Source organism: Mchenga conophoros, linkage group LG12 (genome assembly GCF_057382185.1).
Source record: "Mchenga conophoros isolate Kocher_MC1m ecotype Shallow Benthic linkage group LG12, M_conophoros_male_GT1.1, whole genome shotgun sequence".
Classification (NCBI taxonomy): domain Eukaryota; kingdom Metazoa; phylum Chordata; class Actinopteri; order Cichliformes; family Cichlidae; genus Mchenga; species Mchenga conophoros.
Genome location: NC_140537.1, coordinates 26549023 through 26572762, shown reverse-complemented (window position 1 = coordinate 26572762; position 23740 = coordinate 26549023). Strand labels below are relative to the sequence as shown.

The 23740-nt window shown below is 41.4% G+C and overlaps 2 protein-coding genes and 2 long non-coding RNA genes across 16 annotated transcripts; 2 read left to right on the top strand and 2 right to left on the bottom strand.

Annotated features, from left to right (window-relative positions):
- Positions 1 to 399: 399 nt before the first annotated feature.
- nmrk1 (nicotinamide riboside kinase 1) lies at positions 400 to 9718 on the top strand. Of its 9 annotated transcripts, none has more exons than XM_085294851.1 (9): positions 423 to 551; positions 1758 to 1830; positions 6862 to 6952; positions 7033 to 7081; positions 7920 to 8065; positions 8423 to 8494; positions 8622 to 8728; positions 8860 to 8943; positions 9292 to 9718. In XM_085294851.1, the coding sequence occupies exons 3-9, from the start codon at positions 6870 to 6872 to the stop codon at positions 9300 to 9302; spliced, it is 552 nt and encodes a 183-aa protein (XP_085150977.1). In that variant the 5' UTR covers positions 423 to 551; positions 1758 to 1830; positions 6862 to 6869; the 3' UTR covers positions 9303 to 9718. The 9 variants fall into 9 exon arrangements, with proteins under 9 accessions (XP_085150970.1, XP_085150975.1, XP_085150977.1 ...); XM_085294845.1 differs by having other exon boundaries at positions 431 to 551; positions 7897 to 8065; XM_085294844.1 differs by lacking the exon at positions 1758 to 1830 and having other exon boundaries at positions 400 to 551; positions 7897 to 8065.
- LOC146562750 (uncharacterized) lies at positions 3917 to 4290 on the bottom strand. Its single transcript, XR_014894685.1, has 2 exons — positions 4151 to 4290; positions 3917 to 4060 (listed from the first exon to the last, which is right to left on the bottom strand). It is a non-coding gene; the product is annotated as an uncharacterized LOC146562750 (long non-coding RNA).
- LOC146562748 (uncharacterized) lies at positions 7924 to 13450 on the bottom strand. Its single transcript, XR_014894686.1, has 3 exons — positions 13227 to 13450; positions 8601 to 8685; positions 7924 to 8059 (listed from the first exon to the last, which is right to left on the bottom strand). It is a non-coding gene; the product is annotated as an uncharacterized LOC146562748 (long non-coding RNA).
- LOC146562747 (gamma-glutamyl hydrolase) lies at positions 13197 to 23442 on the top strand. Of its 5 annotated transcripts, none has more exons than XM_085294840.1 (10): positions 13197 to 13448; positions 14295 to 14492; positions 14635 to 14749; positions 15143 to 15193; positions 15283 to 15367; positions 15815 to 15953; positions 19739 to 19845; positions 20228 to 20321; positions 20410 to 20547; positions 20717 to 22262. In XM_085294840.1, the coding sequence occupies exons 2-10, from the start codon at positions 14375 to 14377 to the stop codon at positions 20944 to 20946; spliced, it is 1077 nt and encodes a 358-aa protein (XP_085150966.1). In that variant the 5' UTR covers positions 13197 to 13448; positions 14295 to 14374; the 3' UTR covers positions 20947 to 22262. The 5 variants fall into 5 exon arrangements, with proteins under 5 accessions (XP_085150966.1, XP_085150965.1, XP_085150961.1 ...); XM_085294839.1 differs by having other exon boundaries at positions 13364 to 13448; positions 14318 to 14492; XM_085294835.1 differs by having other exon boundaries at positions 13380 to 13448; positions 13616 to 14492.
- The last annotated feature ends 298 nt before the right edge of the window (positions 23443 to 23740 follow it).

Sequence of the window (23740 nt, the reverse complement as noted above, 5' to 3'; positions counted from 1 at the left end):
CTCAATCGATTGCCTTTTGGATGTAATGCAGCGTTTTTTTTCCAAGTTTTCAACATTTCACAACAAACAAATTATAGATTATATTATAGATTATAATGATAGACTATATATTAAGTATAAATATATTTACATTTTCTTAAAATTCATTTTTGTTTTTTTATTGTTATTTCATAACTGTACATGTTTAGATTTAAGTTGTAACACTTTGAAACATTTTTTTTTGCAAATAAATATTTGAGTACGAACATATCAGTATAAAATGTAATAAATGATTAAAGAAGAGAAAACAACATGAATAAAAAACAAAACAAATGTTTTTTTCCCTCAATGGGCAGGTCGTGAGTGACGTGGAGGCTCCAACGGCAAATCGTAAGCGTCCAGAATAGCACGTGGGAGGACTGTTGCGTTCGCAGGACTAGCTACCAGCGTGGTGTATACATTTGCACGTGACTTCTTAATTACGTTAGTATTACAAGTTCTATAAATCGGTAGCTTTGCAGCGAACAGACGCAGACAAGTGGAATGAAGACACTAATTGTAGGAATTGGTGGGTAAGTGATTAAACACACTAATAATTTTGAACCTTTTGCAAAACACCAATTTTACAGCCTACTTCTTTTTAGGTCATTTTGGGACATTTGAGGATATTTTCCATGCTCGAGTTTTATTTATTTATTTTAATTTTTAATGTGAAATCCTTTTTGGTAATTGCTCATATGAGTAGAAAGTACAGGCAGATAAGAAAGGCAACAAAATATATTAGTTTATTAAATGTTAAATTACTCACCAGTGCTGTTTAGCATGCATGTATCACAGAGTAGCAGAGGGCACACGTGTTAGTAAGCCACTGCATATGGCAGTGATGTCAAAACACTGATAAGAGTTGTTTATTCTTTAGACATGTGAGCCCCAATCTCCCTGGGTTTTTTACTTAAATATAACTTAAATACAACAGATAATTGCATTGATTCTCCTAGTATTAATCTAATGTTATGTGTTTAATGATGATCAATGCAAACCTTGTCTGCAAATGCTTATTTTAAATATTCCAAAAAAAGGTTTGCGAACCATGCTTTGAATATCTGCCTCCACAGTAGAAGGTGCAGTTTTAAGATAACCCTTCCTCAGAAAATGGTACATAGGCTGATGGAAGGATGAAAGAAGGGGCACTGAACTTTGCACTGCCTATTTATTACCAACAGCATGCAGGAATTCTTTACTTATCTGCATTTTAAAGTTTTCTAGTTAAACCTCAGACCACACCCAAAACTGCGGATGGGTGTAGTTTGATATGGGGCAAATGCTGGCTGTACCCCTAACTACATCTATTTTTAGGCTGATATACAAATAGCTGAGAGTGTTATAAAAACATGTCAACTGGTACTATTTTAACAACTTTTTTCAAAATAAAAAAAAAGTTCCTTAAAGAATTTAAACCATTTATTTTGCATTTGACAACACATTTTGCAGATAAATAGCCTGTATTTATATAGTGCTTTACTAGTCCCTAAGGACCCCAAAGCACTTTACACAACCAGTCATCCACCCATTCACACAAAAAATAAACAGAACCAGCTAGGGCCTAACTGATGCTGATAGCACCATAATAATCAGTTATTCTTTTTTAATTTTACAATAAATAAAAATAATGAGCAACATTTGCAATGAGGATACCTTAACCCTTTAAAGTCTGTACCATGAAATAATTGCTAGATAATTAAAAATGTATTGTGCAATTTTTCTGACGTCTGCTACAGCAGACGGTGTAGAGTGAAGAGAGTGTGGGCCCAAAAGCACACAATGGAGACGGAGCGAGGAGTTGAACAAAAAGTGAGCCTTTTCGTGGGGGCTGAACAAAACTACAAACAAAAGGCAGGAAGGGAAGTAACAAAACCTAAACTGGGAAAGCTAACCAATACATGAAAACAAGGAACCTGGAAACACAGAGGGAGAAAAGACAAACCAGTGACAGACAGTGGAAGACAGAGGACTAAATACACAAAAGAGTAACGAGGGAATGAGGACCAGGAGGAAAATACAGCTGGGACTAATCACACCCAAGAGACCGGGAGGAAGCAAAACAGAATACACTAACACAAGATGAGGAACTATCAAAATAAAACAGGAAACATGAGACACAGACAGAGACTCGATGCTGGAACTGGGGAAGAACAGAAATGAGAACATTATTTGACGAGATGTGACACCTGGAACACATGAGGAGGCTCAGTAACAAAAGCCTAAGAACTAGAAGTCACAAATATACAACCAGAAACTAACCCAGGACCATGGCATTTATTTAGGTTTCTTGAGGGGGGAAAATCAGAATGATGTTGATGTAGAAGTCTCAAAAACTCACAAAAAACTTATGTATGAAATATAGTACACTAGGCACTAAGGGGTTAAATTTGTTTTTTTAAATATTTGTGACCATGATATATATTGATTGGTGCATATTACAACTAGGAGTGATGGGAGTTACTGCTAGTTGGACATGGCTGCCCTTTCCTTATCCTGGTTCTCCTGGAGGTTGCTTCCTGTTAAAAGGGAGTTTTTCCTTCCCGCTGTCTCCAAGTGCTTCCTCGTCTGATTGTTTTCCTCTTTATTATTGCCAGTAGTTAATGCAATGCGGTATTAAGTAACGCGTTACAGTAACTACGTTATTATTGTGGTAACGAGCACGGTAACTAGTTTCTATGCCAAGATCAGGAATGCGTTAATCGTCACTGGGATTTAGATAGAGTCGTTATTCGTTACTTTGTGTGGTGGCTATGGCGGAGCTTCCACAGATTCAGTAACATTAGCAAGTGGTGGAGGCCAGCAGGTGGATGAGGGAAAGGGGAGGCAGGAGAAGAGACCCGAGGTGGCCACCGGCCCGAGTGTCAGGTGAACTGAACTTCAGGTAAGAAGTTATGACCTGCAGTCTATCTGGGTCAGATATAAGCCAAGTTTAGGTGGAGTTTATTTTCGTTGTGCTGACTTTTTCGTACTGCGTGCTAGCTAGCATGACGAAGTTTCTACAGCTGGGTGGGTGCTATGATGTTACTGATACTGAACTTTATTTTATTCATAAGGTTAGTTAGTAGAGTTGCCAACCGTCCAGTAAAAAACGGAATCGTCCGGTATTCAGAGAAAATATTATGCGTTTTGTATTGAGCTGAACAGGAACACAGTTTGTCCCGTACTTCAGCTAGAATGAAAAAGACACAAAGCTGGAGTTATTCTGTGTCTTTGCTGCGCAGCTGCTTCTTCTTCTCTCATTCTCTCCCCCGCCCTCTCCTGTTGCTACTTCAATCATGAAACTGATCAATGATCAGCTGATCGTCTTTTCTCTCTTGTTTGTTAATCGCTCACTTTGCGCCCGAAAGCAGAAACCAGCGAACGCGGTCGCACTAAACAACAGCAGCACGTTTAAGCTTGATCACCTGTTGTTAGAATTTATTTAATATTACTTTCTAGTATCAGCTGATGTTTGCTGGAGCCACAGCTGTAAAGCTGCTGGTCATGATATCGGTTTGGATATGTGGTGAGAGGGAAACGTGAAGATGAAACCAGGAGATGTCCTTACTGAATCATCAGAGCTGAACAGGTGATGGAGAAACAGGTTTACCTTTTAGGTGACATGAATGAGTTGAAGGGAAGTTATGAACTGTTTCTGAGAGACAAATAGCACCAGGATCCTTTGTAGCCGACAGCTGGTAACTGTGCAGGGGCGGATCTAGCAAAGTTTTTGCCAGGGGGCCAGGTAGGGCATTAACAGGGAGAGGGGGGCACAAAGAAATACTTTTCTTTCTTATTCTCATTTAAAATATCTAGCGTTTATTTAATAATTATCAGAGTCTTACAACAAACGATTGATAGATTGATGCATATATTGTCACGGACGAGAATGCGGTGGACTCAAGAACAGACTCAATTTGCTTAGAACTGTGTATAATTTATTGAAAAGAACAAAACGTGAACGGAACTGGGTTTAACAAAAACCATACGCAGAAAACTAAAGGAAATCCGTGGGCGGAGAAACCGGCGTAGAGCACGGGGAGACTTCTAACGGGAACTTCTGTAAACACAGGGGAGAAATGTTACTGAATGGGAAACAAACGAGTAAGGGACAAAGGTACGGAGTGCCAGTGAATAGTCTTGGGCTTACTTGGCGACCCTAGTCATTTAACGGGGAAAAGGCTGCCAGGGGTGTATTCCAAAGAGGGTCAAGAGTGGAGAGTCCGGTCCAGATTTCGAAGAGATGGAGAATACAGACTGAAGGGCAGGCTGAGGAGAAGTGGAGTATATAATCCTCGGGTTCCGAGCAGATGGGAGGACAGGATGGAGACCAAAAACAGCACTACTGGTGAGTGCGATGGGTGGAGAATCTGAAGAATACAGGAAACAAAAACATATTAACCCAAGGTCCAGATATACAGAGTCAGAGCTCAGAGGAGGCCGAGTTTACCACAGATGGTAGCAGGACGAACTGGCGAGGAGTGGCAGGCCGTGCTGGCTTAAAAACCCTCTAGGTGGAGCCCGGGAGATTGACAACAGGTGATGAGCTGGCCAACTCCACTCCCAGGGACAAATGACAGGAACCTGGACCACGCCCAACCAGACACTCCCACAGCATATGACATATATACCATCAGAACAGTGTACATCACTGTCACAACAGCGTTTTTTTTTTTTTTTTTTTTTTCATTTAAAGGGTTTATGATTTTTCCTATAATGGTGGGCTAGTCAAAATGCCCAGGGCCAATTTTTTGTCTCAGTCCAGCCCTGTATGCAGTCTGGTGTTACCTACAGCTTCCTATTCGGAAGGCAGAATTTCTGAGTACAATCGAAAGCAACACGATTGCAGTTTTCCTGTTGGATGTAAAAAGCGCATGTGATGCTGTGACGTAGGGCTAGAATCATGGTGGAAGTCGACGATAGTCCAGGCCTGGGATTTCTCTCCTGGAAATATGCACATTATTTTTTTCCTTTCTGTTGATAGGTGGCACACTGCACTTGTGGCAGGATAGTGCTAACATGTAAGCAAGCTAGAAGACTGGCATCCTTGCCGGGTATCCAAGTTAGGGAAGCAACACATTAACAAGAGAATTCTGAGTAAAGCCAAAGTTACTTACCTTAGTAACTAGTTACTTTGAAAGTAACGAGTAACTTGAGATAACTGAGTTACTTCTATAAAAAGTAACTAGTAATTTACTAATTTAAAGTAACTTACCCAACACTGATTATTGCAGAGTCTTTACCTTACAATATAAATCGACTTGAGGCGACTGTTGTTATGATTTGACTATGACTATGGACAAAAACCTGCTGCCAAAGGAGTGGGCAGGTCTTGAAATGAACTTTGAGGCAAGCCTGTGAAGCAACTATCAATGAAAGAGTGGGATGCTGTTCACTGGCATGACCTGGCAGTAAATACATTACAGCGTTACCGCCAGAAAGTTGATTCTGTTCATCTGGATGTAGCATTTTAACTTTTGCTAAAACGCTACGTTATGTCCAGAGGAACAGAATCAGATTTCTGGGATTTCGTCACATGGAGCGTGCATCAGGACATTACAAGCTTTCTGCCCTTTTCTGTTTCTTTCTGTGTGGTTAAAGGTAATTTAATTAAAAGAGGCCCAAAATATGAAAAATGTCATGAGGACATTTACACCTTAAATCATAAAATAAAGCAAGAGTTGACCTATATCGAATCAAATAAACAACACTTTAAAATAAGGCTATGAAGCACAGTTACTGTAGTTTTGTCAGCATTTATGATGTGACTCTCCCATTTCACCGTGACACATAGGTACTCTATTAGATTCAGATCCAGGGACTCTGGTGGCCACTACCAGCCTGAACAGTTCATGTTGTTTTCACCAAATTCTGACCGTACCGTCTGAATATTGCAACAGAAATTGAGACTCATCAGACCCAGCAACATTTTTGCAAACTTCTGTTGTCCAATTTTGGTGAGATTGTGTGAATTGTAGCTGATGTAGCCGATGTTGGTGACACCTGTTGTGGTCTTCTGCAGCTCTAAAACCCAGAAATCCCAGTAGATTAGCAGTTTTTGAACAACCTGGCTCAACAACCATGCCACATTAAAAAAAACTTAAATCATCTTTTTCCCCCAATCAAGGTTTAATTTCAGGTCATCTTCATCATGTCTACATGCATAAATGCAATGAGTTGCTGCCATGTGCCTCTGTCAGTGCGCCCCAGGCCAGCTGTGGCTACATTGTAGCTTGCCATCACCAGTGTGTGAATGTGTGTGTGAATGGGTGAATGACTGAATGTAGTGTAAAGCGCTTTGGGGTCCTTAGGGACTAAGTAAAGCGCTATACAAATACAGGCCATTTACCATTTACCATATGATCGGCCGATTAGATATTCACAAGCAGTTAAGGAGGTGTACCTAATAAAGTGACCAGTGAGTGTATATACACACAAGGCTGATTAGACAAAGGTGAAACTAGAAAGAGGGCAGGAAAACTGTCATATGTGATGACAAGGTGCAGGTGGAAAAAAAGATAGGAAAGGCAAATAAAACAGGAAGTGGAAAAGAAATTAAGAGACAAAACAAAGGGAGAGACAAAAAGGAGCAGCAGAATAATTAAAAAACGTATTCAGTTATTTATTCATGAACATATGGATGGCAAGAAACCTCTTTGTCAGTTGCAGTAATTTCGATAATGGAAGGAAACACTGGCTGAGCAGGACATTTTACAGATAAACATTTCTGTATTGACTGTAATTTCAGAGAGTTTAGTTAAATGAAAGAGGCAAACATTAAAAAAAATATCAAGGCTATTTTTGTAGATTTACTGTTAAAAGTACATGTTCATTAGTTAATGTATGTTCTTTTTCCTTTAGGATGACCAATGGAGGAAAAACTACACTTGCCTCAAGTCTGCAAGAGCAAATACCCAACAGCTGCATCATTGCACAGGATTCATATTTTAAGGTAGACTGTGAGGCTGTGTTCAAGGCATACTGCTACTTTTCCAGCCTTGGTGCAAGCATCACATATGCTTCTTTCTTCAGGATGACTCTGAGGTGCCGATGGACAGCAATGGGTTCAAGCAATATGACAGTAAGGACAATTTGCTTTACACCGTATTACAACATATTAGATAAGACTTATCTAGGACAGATTATTGGAAAAACCTGTGGTGATAAAAGCTAGAAATAGGTTGTTTTTTCTCATAGACCTCTATGCAATTAGACTTCTTTGTGCAGCAAGAAAAACCGCCCCCTACTGGTCAGTAGAAAGGTTGCAGGTTTTATGGCATTTGTCCTTCAGCTTCACATTTCAGACTTGATGGCTACATTCATCTTTGATATCCAGACTTATGATCACTACAGAATTTGTAGTTCATCTGTCCATCTAAAAATATGACCTGTGGTATTTTTTTTTAATACACGAGTTCCCAAGTTTTAGCAAACTGGAGAAGTTTTTAAAGTCTGAAAATGTTAATATGCACCACTATTAGGGTCAATAACTGTGAAAAATAGTGTAAGGACATTAAGAAATCCTTTACATGTTTTAAAATTGCATAAAAATGTATGTAAAATATAGAAACGTGGTTGGTTGACTACAATAACATTTCTAAGCATTTTTAAAAAGAAATACAGGGTATTGTAATGTATTGTAATGTGGGGTATCACTGATTTTCTTCTCCATTCATTGCAATCAAATTAAAATTAAATGGTAAAAATGTTTCACAGAACTCAAGGTGACACCTTAAAAATCACTTTTTGTCAATCAACAGTCTGAAAGATATAAAAAAGCCACAATGGCAGAAAATAAAGGAGAAGTATCCAAACAATGGATGTAATATTCATTCAGTTATTAAATTTTTTTCATTTAAAATGTGAAAGAAAGTCATGCTCACTGGTCTATTTAAGTCCTCGAGGCTCTGCACATGCAGATGATGATGAGGGACGTTGACTCCTGGCGAAGAGATCCCGAGTCGTTCCTCAGACAGCAAGGCCTGGAGACCCAGCTTATAGAACCATCAGTCGATAACCAGGTGTTCGTGCTCATAGTGGAAGGCTTCCTCATTTTCAACTACAGGTACACAAATGAGGATTAAATAAAAGGACATCATGTGTGTTTCAGTTATAAATTTAGCAAATGAAAGCTTAAGATTTACAGGACTTTATATTTTGGAAAGTAACTAAATACTTTGTTTATAATACTGGAATTTGCTGTTCATGTCAGTTTTTATGAAATTCTTTTTTTTAAATCACTTGGGGCAATTATTGAGCCTTACGTTAAATGTTAGGCAAAGATACAGCACTGATTAATGTGTTATTGTTTCTAGAAAAAACTGACAGATATAAATAGAAATAATAATTTATACTGAAGAATTTGTGAATTGTGTTTATCTGATGGAGATTTCTACTGGTTTATTATGTTTTACCCTTCCAGGCCTCTGGATGAACTGTTTGACAAAAAATATTTCATGGAAATACCTTATGATGCCTGCAAGAGGAGACGAAGGTATTTATTTAATTATCGAGTATTTATATGAAGTTTTTGACATTTTTTGTGCACTTTTATTCTGTTGTATCGCTTAATGCAAAAAAAAGAAAGTAACTGTGTCTACCTTCTTTGCTGTCTTCAACAGTTTAAGAGTGTACACACCTCCTGATCCTCCTGGCTACTTTGACGGATACGTGTGGCCAATGTACCTGAAAAACCGAGAAGAGATCGAGAGCGACACATCAGAATTTGGTAAATATGCATGTGTGATGATTAGAACAAATGATTATTAAACAAAACAAAACAAACAAACTGCACTATCACTGAATGATAAAATAAATGACACTGATGTGGGGTTTTTTAATGTGGCATTTTCCCCCCAGTATTTCTGGATGGTTTGAAGCCAAAAGAAGAGCTGCTGGCAGCTGTGTGTAAAGATCTTTGTCAGGAAATACAAAGACTCAGAGGTAAGTCTGTCTGCTTGATATTGTTTTGCTATTTTGTTTGAAATATATTATCTACTTTAAAACTAGATTACTACGTTTTATGTATACAATAAGAAAATCATCTGATCACAAAAATCTGTGTCAGGTATGCATGATTGTTCCTTATTCTGAAAAACAAGTTTTCCAGACTTTTGTAGTTAAATAATTTTAGTTTTAAATCCTTTCTAAGATTAAGAATCATATGAAGTGCTTTCTGTATAAGCCAGCAAAAACACGAGGACCTAACTGTGCCAATTCATAATTTGAATAATAAATAAATATTTATTATTTGAGTTTAAGTTTGTACCATTTTGTCTATTTTCTTTTCAGAGAAAAACTGAATTGACCAGCGTATTATTTATTTGCCATTTGAAGATGAAGATCACTGCTCCCATGGATGTTAGGACCACTCTCAATTAGACTAATGTGTGACTGAAAGGACCAAATTTAGCTGTGTGAATATCCTGGAATAAAAGAGCTGTAGCATCTGAAGTTATCTGCCTGGAGACTGAAGCAAATGTCTTTACCATAAATGTACAGTATTTTGAAAAGACAAACACTGTGGGACATATAAATGTGATGTTTGAGGACTTGCAGTTTACCAATCCAATAATCGTATCGGTATGTGTAAGCTTAAGTTTGGTTTTAACTCCATTTTCTTACTCGATCCCTGCATCCTGTGAGGAAATTTTTAAAGTTTGTTTTTTTCTAATATGTTCTGTAGAATAAATTGTTAAGTGTACATCCATTAAAACAGCTTAACAGAAACACTAAACGTTATCTGATGTCTGTGTATCATTTATCATAATTCGTTGTTATCTGACGACTGAACTGAATATACTGGAGACAGATTAATCTTCCTCTTGTGTAGGGGTCAGCACAGACTTGTTTTTAGGTTTTAAAAACATAAAACGGCCTTTTAAAAATTGTATTTAAATTTAGATTTTGCTCTGTTAAAGGCAGAGGACACAAAACAGAAATATGGAAGAGGACAATGATATGAGGTCTTATGAGGCGGTCATGGGGACTGAAGCTGCTCTTCCTGTAACACACAAATTCAAAAGCGGTACCATCTTTTGGAGTCCAGTACCTTGTGGCTTATATGGCAGGGCAACTGCTACAAATGTCATCAAAATGACCCCTGGGATTGCAAGGTTTTCTGTGACAAGAATAAGTGACACCAAAACATGTTTTGATCTGGTTATGCCAATGTCACTAAAGAGAGTTGTCATTGGTGTGACAAATCTTGAAAAAAATGTCTATGGTGACATTTGGAATGACACTGATGAGGAATACCTGGACTATCTGTTGATGGGATACATTAACAGGGAGAAATATTTTCCAGGCAAAAACGTCCCTTCAGACCTTTTGAATGATATGAAGAGTCTTCAGATCTGACAACAGATACTAGAGCAAAATCTGACAAGCTTGCTTCCATCAGGGGTGACTCGTTGACATGACTACCAAGCAACACAATATCATGTTTCACAATTTCTTTGAGGAAAGTATTGCCTTACATATATACCTTACATTTAGTAACAGTAAGATAACTTGATAAGCTTTTATTTTTTAGAAACAAAAATCTCTTGATGTTCAGTTTACCTTTTGGGGGGGGGGTTTCAGTTTTTATTTACATTTTATAGCATCCTGATTTTGTCATGGTTTACTTCTATTTATTTATTTTTTATTATTTGTTAACCTCTGTTCTTAGCCTCAGGTGGAATAGCTTGGCTAGCACCTTCCCTCTGATCCGCCCCTGGGTGGAGCCTTCTGGCTCATGTTGTCGTTCCCCCAGCTGTTTTCTATGGCGTAATCAAGAGCTTGGCTGTTGGGTGCCACAGTTCTCAGATTAGTATTTTAGTATTTATTTATTTATTGTCATTGTCAAGAACAATGAAATTGCGTTTGGGGCTTCCATACAACCCAAAAAAAAAAAAAGAAGAAAATAATAAATACCCCTTAAAACCCAAGTGTACATATTTAACCCAGTGTGACTCCAATGCAATAAGACAATCCTTAGCAATAATGTTCGTAGAAATTCAGACAAAGACCTGAGAAACATGACAAAATACAACAATGCAACCCATTCAATATTATTGTACTGTGAGATATGATATCAGATATGATAGTTATCTATTTAAGAAAGAGGGGGGGGGACAGGAGGGGGAAGAGAATAAAGATATGATGCACCAATGCAGACCAGTTCATTGCTATTAAGAAGTTGGATATGGTTATTGTCCGTGAGAGGGGGGCAGAGAGTTCAGGAGCCTCACAGCCTGTGGATACAGGCTGTTGGCCAGTCTGGATGTTCTGGCCTGTATAGACCTGTACCTTCTCCCTGAGGGCAGCAGATGGAAAAGGTGGCGCGCAGGGTGATGTTGGTCCCGCAGGATACTGTGCACCCTCCTCAGACAGCGAGTGGGGAAGATATTACTGATCTCTGGCAGACTTGTTCCAATAATTCTGCCAGCTTCTTTCACCACCCGCTGGAGTGCTTGCTGATCGGCCTTGGTGCAGCTGGGGAACCACACTAGAAATCCATACGTCAGAACGCTGCTGATGGCACAGTTGTAGAAGTTCAACATCAGAGATCTGGGAATGTGTGCGCTCCGCAGTCTCCTCAGGTAGTAGAGGCGCTGTTGGGCCTTCCGTACAACTGAGGTGATATGGTTGCCCCAGGACAGGTCCTCGGTCACAGTTACCCCCAAGAATTTAAAACTGCTCACCCTCTCCACCGCCTCACTGCCAATGAAGAGAGGCAGATGGTTGTTATGACCCCTCTTCCGGAAATCTACAATGATCTCCTTGGTCTTTTTGGTGTTTAAGACCAAGTTATTGTCGTGGCACCATGACTCTAGTTGTTGCACCTCTGTCCTATAGTTTGTCTCATCATTGTTGGATATAAGTCCGAGCACTGTAGTGTCATCTGCAAACTTAACAATGAGATTGGACGCGCAGGAGGAAATACAGTCATGGGTGAAGAGAGTGTATAGCAGAGGGCTCAGAACACACCCCTGAGGGGCACCGGTGTTGACCACAAGGGTGGAAGAGGTGTTCTTACCCACTCTGACACTCTGTCTACGGTTAGTGAGGAAGTCCACAATCCAGTTGCACAGAGAGGAGTTAAGTCCCAGTTGGTGGAGTTTGGGACGGAGTTTGTATGGCCGGATGGTATTAAAAGCCGAGCTGTAGTCTACAAAGAGGAGCCGTGCATAGGTGTTCCTGTGTTCCAAGTGCTTCAGTAATGTGTGCAGCACTGTGGCGATCGCATCCTCGGTTGACCGGTTCTCCCTGTATGCAAACTGGTGCGAGTCCAGGGATGGTGGAAAATCAGCTCTGATGTGTTTAATGACCAGTCTCTCCAGTCATTTGGCGGGAATGGGGGTGAGTGCCACAGGTCTGAAATCGTTCAGACATGTGACATTTGACTGTTTTGGGATGGGAACGATGGTTGCTGCTTTGAAACAGGATGGTACCAGTGAACAGGACAACGAGGTGTTATATATAGAGGTGAAGACGTCCGCCAGGTCCGCAGCACAGTCTTTTAGCACCCGGCCCAGCACTCCATCCGGCCCGGCCGCCTTCCTGGTGTTAATGCTCCGGAACACACGCCTCAGCTCATGAGTGCTCAGGACCGGAGCAGGGTCGGTTGAGGGGAGAGGGGACAGGACAGGGTCGGTGTTCTCCCTGTCAAAACGGGCATAAAAGAGATTTAGATCCTCAGCCAGAGTAGAACTGTCGGCTGAGGGTGATGGTGTTCTTCTTTTGTAGTCCGTGATAGCCCTGATGCCCTCCCAGACCTGCCTTGGGTTTGTGTTGTTCTCAAACCTGGCCTCGATACGCCTCCTGTGCTGCTGCTTGGCAGTCTTGATTGTCCTGACATGGTGACCGTCAGGCCTCCTTGGTTTTGAGTAATTTCCTGCACTTACCTTGTGTAACCTGTATTTTCTGCTCCTCCTCTAGCTGCCAGGAAACCTTTGAACTCCAAGTCAAACACTCCTGTGGACTGTGAGCACCTCCAGGCAGTTTTTCTTATTTACTACCTGCAAGTGGAATGACTTACAAGGTCTCCGCCTGCGTCCTTTTGACCAAGTACTCCTTTTGAACTCCCCCATGCCATCTTTTTATGTTAGACTTTTACAATCAATTACAAATACAGCAATACTCATTCCTACTTATCTGGTACTCCACTAATAGTCACTCTCCTGTCTGACAGAGCTCCCAGTAGCATGGCTGTTAACTCAGTTAAGCAACTAGTCACTTACAAGAACCTGCTTTTCCGTTTTCTAATGAAGACATGCAAACATCTGCTTGACTCTGCTCACGGAGTCCAGTTTATACCAAACTATGCCTTTTTTGGAGTTGTTGTACTTTTGCCCATTTGGAAGAAAGCTCGGGATGCAAACAATCCTCCATGAGTGGAAAGGCTGGAGTGCTCAAATGGTGCACAGTTGTTTTGGTGACTCAAATCCTTCCTAGTGATTCAGGTTAGTCCTTTAACATATGAAAGTAAAGCATTAAGTGACATTTTACATAAACATTATGTATGGCATTTAAATGCATGTTAAGCTTCGGTGGTTACAATAACATCTTGTTGTTGCATAACGTGTGTTTGCCTAAACCGAATGTTGAATTTTTCCATTTACACAAGCAGCCTTCATGTCAGTGTTTCCTTATGCCCGCAAGAATTTGGGCGAGCTGTATTAGAAACCCTTGGAGCACCAATTGCTTTTTTTTTTTTTTTTTTTTTACCCTCTTCCTAAACCATAAGCCATCTGTCTGCATAATTTAAGGTAGGAATGTGTGTTCATCAGTGGTTGAAGTTACAAAAAACATGTGTTACACAATCTGTGAATCAACTGTATCGGTTACAAAATCAGTTGTTTTTGCCACTTTAACATAAAGCATTAGAAAAGTTGCGACAGTCATGCATGGGGATTGTTATTTTGGTCTCTTATGAGGAACTTGTATTTAAACAACACTATTGGAAAAATACGCCTGCAACACCTTTAAACTTTTTAAACTTTAACTTTGGAACAGAAACTTGTCTGACAGCAGTTTTTATCCATGCATGAACCTGCAGCTGGCTGCTATAGTGGTCACATGTCCTCTACTATAAACCTCAGCACAAACCAATGAGGCTACGTAATTTCCAATAAACTCAATGATCAAAAATGTTGCCAAAAACTCCGCGCTGTCAGCAAAACCTTTGTTTACCTCAGCAGTCATGTTGCTTGACCGGCATGTGTGGTACAGGAGTTGTCACATGTAAATCTGGGCATTCCTCACTTCCCTGAACTGACTATATCCTGTTCTAACACGACTTATACAAGTCGGCTGCTTTCATTATCCACAGCTCTGACAGCTTTGTAAAAGAAGACTGCTCTGCTGAACTAAGCTGGTGACCAAAAACATGTTTAACACAGGTGTTTCGACCTATCTGTGCTTGTTTTTTGCCTGCTGCTTCTGCTGCAGCAGAGCTATGCCGACTAAACGCAACAACGAGGCTGTGAATGACAGATCTGTGATAGGTGAGTAAAATACACCATCAGGACTTTATATTTGGTATTTCACTCACAGAGATGCACATCTTTAGAAAGCAGAGCGAATCACTTCTGTAGCTGTGTCCCTGTTGACTGTTCAATCAGAGCTGCTGTGATTTTTGTTCCACAGGTGTTTTAACTCAGGTTGTTACAGATGAAATTATGAAACCATTTGGGAGGACTTACATACCTTCCTCTTACGTGAAATACATCGAGTCTGGGGGCAGCAGAGTGATGCCTATAAGGTGGGTTGAGTCATTTAAGAGTAAAGATGAGCTTTTAAAGAAGTCTGTTCTGTTGGCTCCAATGAAAAGGAAAGAACTGGGTGTATTTAGAGCTCATTATGCCTATTAAACCTCACTCAAAACAACAGTGTCTTTAAATCTGCATATTAAAAACAGAGAGAGGGTTTTTTTTAGTTTAGTTTTTTTTTAAGGAGACTCATTTTCAGTCATTGGAGCTTGGTGACTTTGCATCAGCGTTCAACATTAGGTGAATGTTAACTCGCCTAATGTTTACGTTGTTGCTGACATTTTGTGGAAGAAGAAGAAGTTGACCCCCCTGTGTGAGCTCACCATTGTGTAGTCTGAACAATGGAAAATAGTACAACGCTCATTGTTTTTTGTTTCCCTGCACAGATTAACTCTGACTACATCTGAATATGAGAACATTTTCATGAAGATAAACGGGTGAGCTGCTGTATATTGATTTAAATGTGTTGGCAACTGAAATTTGTGTCTAAATAGATTACATTATTTGCCATGTGATGTCGGTTCAGGTTGATTTTCATTGGGGGAAATGCAGATTTGGAGACTTCAGACTTTGCCCGGGTGGCGAAGATTTTTTACAGGCTCGCTCTGGCGGTTAGTATAGAACATCATTCTCTGTTTATTGTTTTCTGCTTCAAAGCCTGTCTCGTTTGTGCAGAAATGAACTCCTCTTAGGGGAAGATCTTGTACCTGTCCTGAAGGTTTCCAATGCTTAATAGCAAAGAAAAATAAGAGCTTCTTTAACAACATTTGAACACTTACACTTGGCATTTTGAAATTCTGCTCTACAAAATTAACGTTAACTTCAATCAATTATTAATAGTTTGAGGTTAATCTTTGCACCGAGAACATTGCTTAAGATCAAGACTAGTTTGTTAATATGACGTACACTTGCCCTACATGTGCAGGACATTTAAGCTACTGTTGATTGCAAAAGGGAAAAAAAATTTAGCAACATTTTGTATGTTAGCGTAAATTTTCGTTTTGGTTTCCTGCTGTTGGTGCAGAAAAATTACATTTCCAACTTCCTGTGACTTTCAGGCTAATGATGCCGGGGACTACTTCCCTATTTGGGGCACATGCATGGGAATGCAGCTACTCACTGTGCTGGTGGCTGGTGAAAATCTCCTGACAAAAACCCCAGCTGAGAACTTAGCATTGCCCCTCAACTTAACCACAGGTTCGTGCTTGGTTGCTGTCTTTATGTGAATCTGTGTTATTTTTTTTACTCTTTGAATTAACTGGAGGAATGTGTTTTTGTATGTATGCATGCATGCAAGCAAGCTAGCTGGAACTTTTTTTTTTCTCAGTGGTTAGAAATTTTTTGCAGAAGAGTGCCTGAACAAAACAATTGGTGTCAGTAGAGGCAAGTTACAAATCTGGGGGATTTTTGGCCCCAACTTTAAATGCTCTTTCTGCATATATGTGATGTGCTCTTTGGATGAGGTTGCTGTTGTAATTCTTTGACCCCAACTTTACTCTTACCCTAAGAACCCCCTCTTGAGCCTCTGTTCTTGCCCGGATGGTGTGGAACCTTCAACGGGTCCTTCAGTATCTGAGCTGCTCTAGAGCAGCATCTCCTGGTATAGATGTCCTGAAGGGAGGGGAGAGCAGTCCTGCAGCAGCGTTCTGCTGTACGCTCTCTGAAGAGCTTTTTTGTCCTTGACACAGCTGTTCCCATACCAGTATGTGATGTTCTGTGTGAAGATGCTCTCCACAGCGCCTGCATAGAAAGTCCTGAGGATCCCTGAGAGACCCTGAACTTCCTCAGTTGTCGTAGGTGGTGCAGGCGCTGCCTAGCCTTTTAGGACTGGACCTGAATGTGGGCAGATCATGTCAGATCTGAGGAGATGTGGACACTGAGGTACTTGAAGGACTATACCGTCTCCACTGGAGCGCCGTTGATGGTAATGGGCTTGTAGTCTCTGTGCTTACTCCTTCTGAAGTCCACCACCAGCTCCTTGGTCTTGCAGACGTTCAGCTCCACTTGGTTGTTCCGGCACCACGATGCCAGATTCTTCACTTCATCCATGTAGGCCGCCTCATTGTTATTGGAGATGGCACCCAACACCACTGTGTCGTCAGCAAACTTCATAATTGTATTGGAGCCATGGGTGGCCACACAGTCTGAAGTGCAGAGGGAGTAGAGCAGTGGAGAGAGGACACAGCCCTGTAGCGCTCCTGTGTTGATGGTGATGCTGTCGGAGACGCACCTACCCACCCTCACCACCTGAGTTCTGCCAGTGAGGAAGTCCAACACCCATGCACACAGACGGCTGTTGTGTCCTAGATAGATCCCTCAGCTTTGTGAACAGTCTGCTGGGCACTATTGTGTTAAATGCTGAACTGTAATCAGCAAACAGCAGTCTCACATAGTTACCCTGTTTTTTGTCCACGTGGCTAAGGATGGTGTGCAGAACATGGGCGATGGCGTCCTCCGTGGATCTGTTGAGTCATTAGGTGAACTGGAGCGGATCTGTGGTGTTTGGGATGGAGGATGAATCAGTGCAACTGGCCAGTAGTTATTTAGGCATGAGGGCTTGTTGTTCTTGGGCACAGGGATGATGATGATGGATCTCTTGAAGCATTAAATTGTTAAATTATTAAATTGTTCTCAAAAGCTTTGTCAGTTAGAGAACAAATAAAATAATCAAACTGAGATGCGTCAAAAAATATTCAAATTTATTCCCCCCAAAAGTCTATTTTTGCCTTTCTTCAGAGTGTGAGGTTAGACATATCAGCTATGATGACTTCTGAAGATCTCTGAACAGTTAAATTGCCTAGATTGTCTTATCCTAAACTGAAATATCTATTCAGATGTCAAAGGAGCTTGCAAAGAAAAGCGTCTGGACTTCTTTAAGTTACTTGAAGACGTTTCACCTCTCATCCGAGAAGCTTCTTCAGTTCTGAGGTCAAATGGTGGAGAGTCCCAGATATAAACCTAGTGGGAGTAACCCCCCACAGAGGGACCACAGGACCCCTGATGATCCTCTAATCGCCTGAGCCAAGGTGTGAAACTGGGTGTGGGTCCCAATCAGCCAGAGTTTCGGGTGCGTTCATTGTGAAACCTGGCCCCACCTTATCATGCGAATTCCTGAGGTCAGATGGCCCAGGATGTGAGTGGGCGTTAAGGCGTCAGGGAAGGGATCTCAAAACTGGATTATAGATGGCAGAGAGTTGGTGTCGTAAACCCCCGCCTCTGTTCAAAGATGGTCGCTCACAGTGGACATAGATGGCTTCTTTCACTCCTCTTTCAAACCATCTATCCTCTCTGTCCAAAATGTGAACATTGGCATCCTCGAAAGAGTGTCCTTTATCCTTAAGATGCAGATGGACTGCTGAGTCTTGTCCTGTGGAGGTGGCTCTTCTGTGTTGTGCCATGCGCTTGTGAAGTGGCTGTTTGGTCTCTCCAATGTAGAGGTCTGGGCATTCCTCGCTGCACTGTACAGCATACACCACATTGTTAAGTTTGTGTTTTGGCGTTTTGTCTTTCGGGTGAACCAGTTTTTGTCTGAGCGTGTTGCTGGGTCTGAAATACACTGGGATGTCGTGCTTGGAGAAAACCCTCCTGAGTTTTTCTGATACACCGGCTACATAGGGGATGACAATGTTGTTGCGTCTGTCTTTCTTATCCTCCCTCGCTGGTGTCTGATCTTCTTTTCTGTGCCTCTTTGCTGACTTTAAGAACGCCCATTTAGGATAGCCGCACGTTTTGAGTGCTTCCTTTACATGTGTGTGTGTTCCTTCTTTTTTCCTTCAGGCTTAGAGGGAACATGTTCTGCCCGGTGGTGTAGGGTCCTAATTACTCCAAGTTTGTGTTCCAGAGGGTGATGGGAGTCAAAGAGGAGGTACTGGTCCGTGTGTGTGGGCTTCCGGTAAACTTCGATGTTGAGTTTGCCGTTCTCTTCAATGTGCACAGCGCAGTCCAGGAAAGGCAAACAGTCGTCCTTTGTGTCTTCCCTGGTGAACTTGATGTTTTTATCCACAGCGTTAATGTGCGCAGTGAAGGATTCCACTTCTTGTGTCTTGATTTTGACCCAGGTGTCGTCTACATATCTGTACCAGTGGCTGGGTACTCTTCCTTTGAAAGAGCCAAGAGCCTTCCTTTCCACTTCCTCCATGTAAAGGTTGGCTACAATAGGTGACACGGGGGAGCCCATGGCACAGCCATGTTTTTGTCTGTAAAAGCCTTCGTTGTATTTGAAATATGTAGTGGTGAGGCAGAGGTCTAACAGTGTGCAAATCTGATCGGGTGTGAAGTTGGTCCTGTCCTCCAAGGAGCTGTCTTCTTGTAGTCGTTTTCTGACAGTCTCCACGGCCTCCGTGGTGGGTATGCAAGTGAAGAGAGAGACTACATCAAAGGACACCATGGTTTCATCTGGATCCAGGGTAAGTTTCTGGACCTTGTCGGTGAAGTCGGTGGAGTTCTTGATGTGGTGTGGGGTGTTCCCCACGAGAGGCGCAAGGATGGTAGCAAGGTGTTTAGCAATGTTATAAGTGGCTGAGTTTATGCTACTGACTATGGGTCTGAGTGGGACAGCTTCCTTGTGGATTTTAGGAAGTCCGTAAATGCAGGGTATGGCATCCCCTGGGTAAAGGCGGTGATATGTAAGGCGAAACTCTGGCTGATTGGGACCCACACCCAGTTTCACACCTTGGCTCAGGCGATTAGAGGATCATCAGGGGGTCCTTTTGTCCCTCTGTGGGGGGTTACTCCCACTAGGTTTATACTCTCCACCATTTGACCTCAGAACTGAAGAAGCTTCTCGGATGAGAGGTGAAACGTCTTCAAGTAACTTAAAGAAGTCCAGACGCTTTTCTTTGTAAGCTCCTTTGACTACGATGACCTGGATGACTGAGAACCTTCAGACATATCTATTCAGATGTTTTTTTTTCTTCTTTTGTGTTAAATGTGTTCAATTTTATAAGTGGACTTAATCAAATACCCTTTTGTGTTGCGTGCAGAAGTGCAGTCCAGCCGGATGTTCAATACTTTCCCAGATGAGCTCATCAATGCTTTGACCCAGGAACCTCTGACTGGCAATTTTCACAACTATGGAATTACAATAAAGGTACAGCATGAGCCTTCTTCTGACCAGTGTCGCCAAACAGAAAGTTTTACTTCCTCTGTTAGGTTTTGAATAGTTATTGTTTGGAGAAATAAAATCCCAGCCAATGATCACAGTTAGGAGCGTTCGTTTCAGCAGGGGTTTAACAGATATACTTTACAGATATATCTTTTAATCTGCATTCAGAATGAATTTGTCTGCCATGAAAAGAGTTGTCGTCATTTGAGCGGACATTAAACAAAGCATTAGTGGAAATGAAGCCCAAAAGCGAATTCTTCTAATAAATCCAAACAGTTCTGAGTATTGCATACAAGAAGGAGAGTTAAAATAATAACAAATAGAGACACTTAAATGATAACTGCTAATATGACGAATGTTCTCACAGGACTTCCAGGAAAATGAGATGCTACAGAGTTTCTTCACCATCTTGTCAACAAACATCGCTAAGAACGGAGCTCACTTTGTGTCAACTTTCGAAGGTTACAAGGTTTATTTTTTTATTTGGGAAGCTGAAGGATTTCCATGCAACAGCACTGTACCAAGAGATATATTGTTTTGTTCTGACAGGTAAAAGATATCCTTTCTACGGAGTTCAGTGGCACCCGGAGGTGAATCGTTTTCAGTGGTACAGAAAGCTGAACTTCCCTCACTCCCGTCACGCTGTGCAGTTATCGTCGCTGCTAGCTGAATTTTTTGTCAATGAAGGTAACATGACAAGCATGCATTATCAAAAAACATACACTGTCACGGTCTGGCTGGCAGACTGTGGGGATGTGGGGAAGGAGGACCCAGGCGCGGAGCTCAAAGTTCAAGCAGTGCGTTTATTTACAGAGGGTGATATCAAACAACAATAAATCCCCGTGTTTTTCCCCAGACTCCCGTGTCGTGCCCTCCAAGTGCTCTCTGCTCCCGTGTCTGCACTCCCGGTGCTCGCTGCTCCTTAAGCCTTCCACGCTCCTCCTGCGGGAAACAATAGCGGCAGCAGTCAGGACACTGAACAATGGCAGGCATACACTACACGACCAAAACCTAAACTGGGTAACTAACGTGGAGTCCCAAGCAATGCTCCCGCGTCGGTGGGAGCTCCAAGACTCTCTTAAGTAGCTCCCCCGACGAGGCCTGATCAGCAGCAGGTGTGTGGCTTCGGGTGTGGCCAGTCCCCTTGCAGGGCCACACCCTCCAGGCCTGACGCCGCCTATAAACAAGTGCTCAGCCACCCACACACACACATATACACAAGCACAGAGAAGGGGAAGCAACACCAAAATACACAACAATAGCACAGGTCCATGACTGCCCAGGGGTCCTGGGTCGCCCAGTCCCAGGACCCTGACATACACTGCTCAACAAAATTAAAGGAACACTTTTTAATCAGAGTATAGTATCAACCCAAATTAAACTGGGATATTAATCTAGTCAAATAAGAAGCAGAGGGAGTTGTTAATCAGTTTTCAGTTGCATTGGTGTTACATGAACTCAACAGATGCATTCAGCTAGGGTCAATGTCACTACTGGTAGCATAAGGTGATACATGGACCCTACATAGGTTTCACAGGTAGTCCAACACCTCCAGGATAACACAGCAGCGTGTACAATGACCAAAAGGAGTTGGACAGAGCTATAGAAGGTCCTAACACATCACCAGGACTGGTATCTGCTCCTTTTTGAAACGAGGAACAGGATGAGCGCTGCTGGAGTCCTACAAAATCACTTCCAGTAGGCCACTAGTATGAATGTCTCTGACCTTTGTGGTGACCGCTATTTCCTGGTGAAACCAACTTAACTAATCAGCATCACTGATGCAAACCTTATATAAAACAGCGTGCTATCTTCTCATGAACTGCTTTCAGAACTGTGGGTATATTTATCGCCCTGTTTTGATCAGTTTCACTTGCAGACGTGAAAAAACAAAAAAAAACAACAACTTCACAGGACTCCATGCAGTGCTGTGTAAACTAGTAGCTTGCAGAACCACTTTTAGTGGCAATAGCTTAAGTAATCCTTTTGTGTGACTTTATCGGTCTGTCACGTCACTGTGGAGGAATTTGGGCCCTCTGTTCTTTACAGCAGTGCTTCAGTTCATTAAAGATTGCAGACAATTGTTTATGCACGGCTCCTTTAGGTTCCCGTGACAGGATTTCACTATGGTTGAGGTCTGGAATTTGGGCCGTTGCAACACCTTGATTCTTTCCTTTTGATTTCTTTTTTTTAGCCATTCTGTTGCAGGTTTGCTGCTGTGCTTGGGATCGTTGTCCCAACAATTTTGGATAAAGCACGTGAAGAGTACACTATGAATTTAGACGCTTTCGATTAAATTGGCTAAGTAGAAAGGCTACACAGGCCCCACTGTGCGCTGTAACAGGAACGGGAAGTAATACTACTTACCGCAGAGCGAGCTAACACCCAGTGAGATGCAGTGATGGAGCATCACTAGTATTTGAAGTTCATGGTTAACTTGGTGACTGCAAGGCATGCAGGTCCTGTGGCTGGAAAAAGAGCACAAATAATTACCCCCCACCATTGTGCTTGGCAGCTGGTGTGAGGGGTTAGTGCTCATTTGCATTTTCTTGGTTTTCTCCAAACATCTCTACTTTGGTCTTGGCTTTCCAAAGAACTTTGTTCCAGAAATCTTGCAGTTTGTTCAGATGCATCTTTGCAAACCTAAACTGTGCTGCCATGTTCTTTTTAGGAAAAATGTCGCTTTGTCTTGGCAGCCCTTCCAAACAAGCTATATTTGTATCCATCAGTATACTCTCATGCATTGTAGCATTTAACATGGTTACTAAAGCCCGAGTATGAGATGTCTTGTTTTGGCTCTTGTTTGTTTTGTTTCTTTAAATTTCTGAGTATTGCACTTGAAGTGAATTTGCTGGGATGTCCTCTTCTGGAAAAACTATGGCACACACCTAAACGCTCCAAACTTGCAAACTGTCAAAATTTCTGCTTGTATAGAAGGGGTCTATAAAATTGTTACTTGCTGTCGATTATTTTATCAAGTGAGTTTGATTAATTGCTATTAAAGAAGTAAACATATACTTAGTTTTTCACAGGATTTTCACATGACCGCCATTAAGCTATTTTATTCTAACGTAACCTAACCACATGTATGTCTGCTCTGCTTTGTTTAGCAAGGAGAAGTTTACATCACTTTGACAGTCCTGCAGAAGAGGAATCCTCACTGATTTACAGCTACTCACCTGTCTATGTCGCAAACATCACAGCATATGAGCAGGCCTACTTCTTCTGAGCTACTCCTGCAGCTGAATGGATCTCTGCACATGTAAATGTTTATATGCTCTAGTGTCTGTAGTACGCTCGTAAAGTCTGCTGGTTTTAATCTCAGATAATCAAAAGTGCTGTTTAAACCTTTGTGCTGATTCAGAGTATATTTGTATTTCACTAAGGAAGTATTTTTGCTGGCAATTATGGCATTACCGACCCAGAACTATTACTTTAATGGCAAAAATAACACATTAATGTGGTCGTTTATCATAGTGAAGTGTGACTGTGTTTGAAGTAAACATCAGGATAGATTTTAGGAGAACTAGGTCCACGTCTTTTGTACTTGGTTGTCATTTAATAAACAATTTTTTTAATGTGTGTGGCGTTTTTTTAAAATTTTAAGGCCAAGTGAAAAATATCTTCCAGTTCTACTTAATAATTAAGCGATCAATTTCTTATGACCAACATGGGAATCATAAATGTGTTACCTACTTTGCTCTTCAGCATAGGAGGTAACACATTTATGATGTGTTTAATGCAAAAAACTGGCAATAAAAGCTCTCAAACATCTTCAGCGCACAGAAAAACAAATTAATTAGCCTTGCTGTTCCAGTACCTTTGGGGGGCACTGTGAATCTATTAAAGACGTGACATTTAGAGGTGTGTGAGTGTGTGT

What these genes read in the sequence shown, in the direction of transcription:
- nmrk1 (XM_085294843.1), top strand. Translation starts at nt 4,311, where the DNA reads ATGGGAGGACAGGATGGAGACCAAAAACAGCACTACTG. An exon ending in CACAGGATTCATATTTTAAG is followed by an intron (nt 6,953 to 7,032) that starts GTAGACTGTGAG and finishes TTCTTTCTTCAG; the next exon opens with GATGACTCTGAGGTGCCGAT. An exon ending in TGGGTTCAAGCAATATGACA is followed by an intron (nt 7,082 to 7,896) that starts GTAAGGACAATT and finishes GGTCTATTTAAG; the next exon opens with TCCTCGAGGCTCTGCACATG.
- LOC146562747 (XM_085294840.1), top strand. Translation starts at nt 14,375, where the DNA reads ATGTTTAACACAGGTGTTTCGACCTATCTGTGCTTGTTTTTTGCCTGC. An exon ending in ATTTTCATGAAGATAAACGG is followed by an intron (nt 15,194 to 15,282) that starts GTGAGCTGCTGT and finishes ATGTCGGTTCAG; the next exon opens with GTTGATTTTCATTGGGGGAA. An exon ending in TGAATTTTTTGTCAATGAAG is followed by an intron (nt 20,548 to 20,716) that starts GTAACATGACAA and finishes GTTTTTCCCCAG; the next exon opens with ACTCCCGTGTCGTGCCCTCC.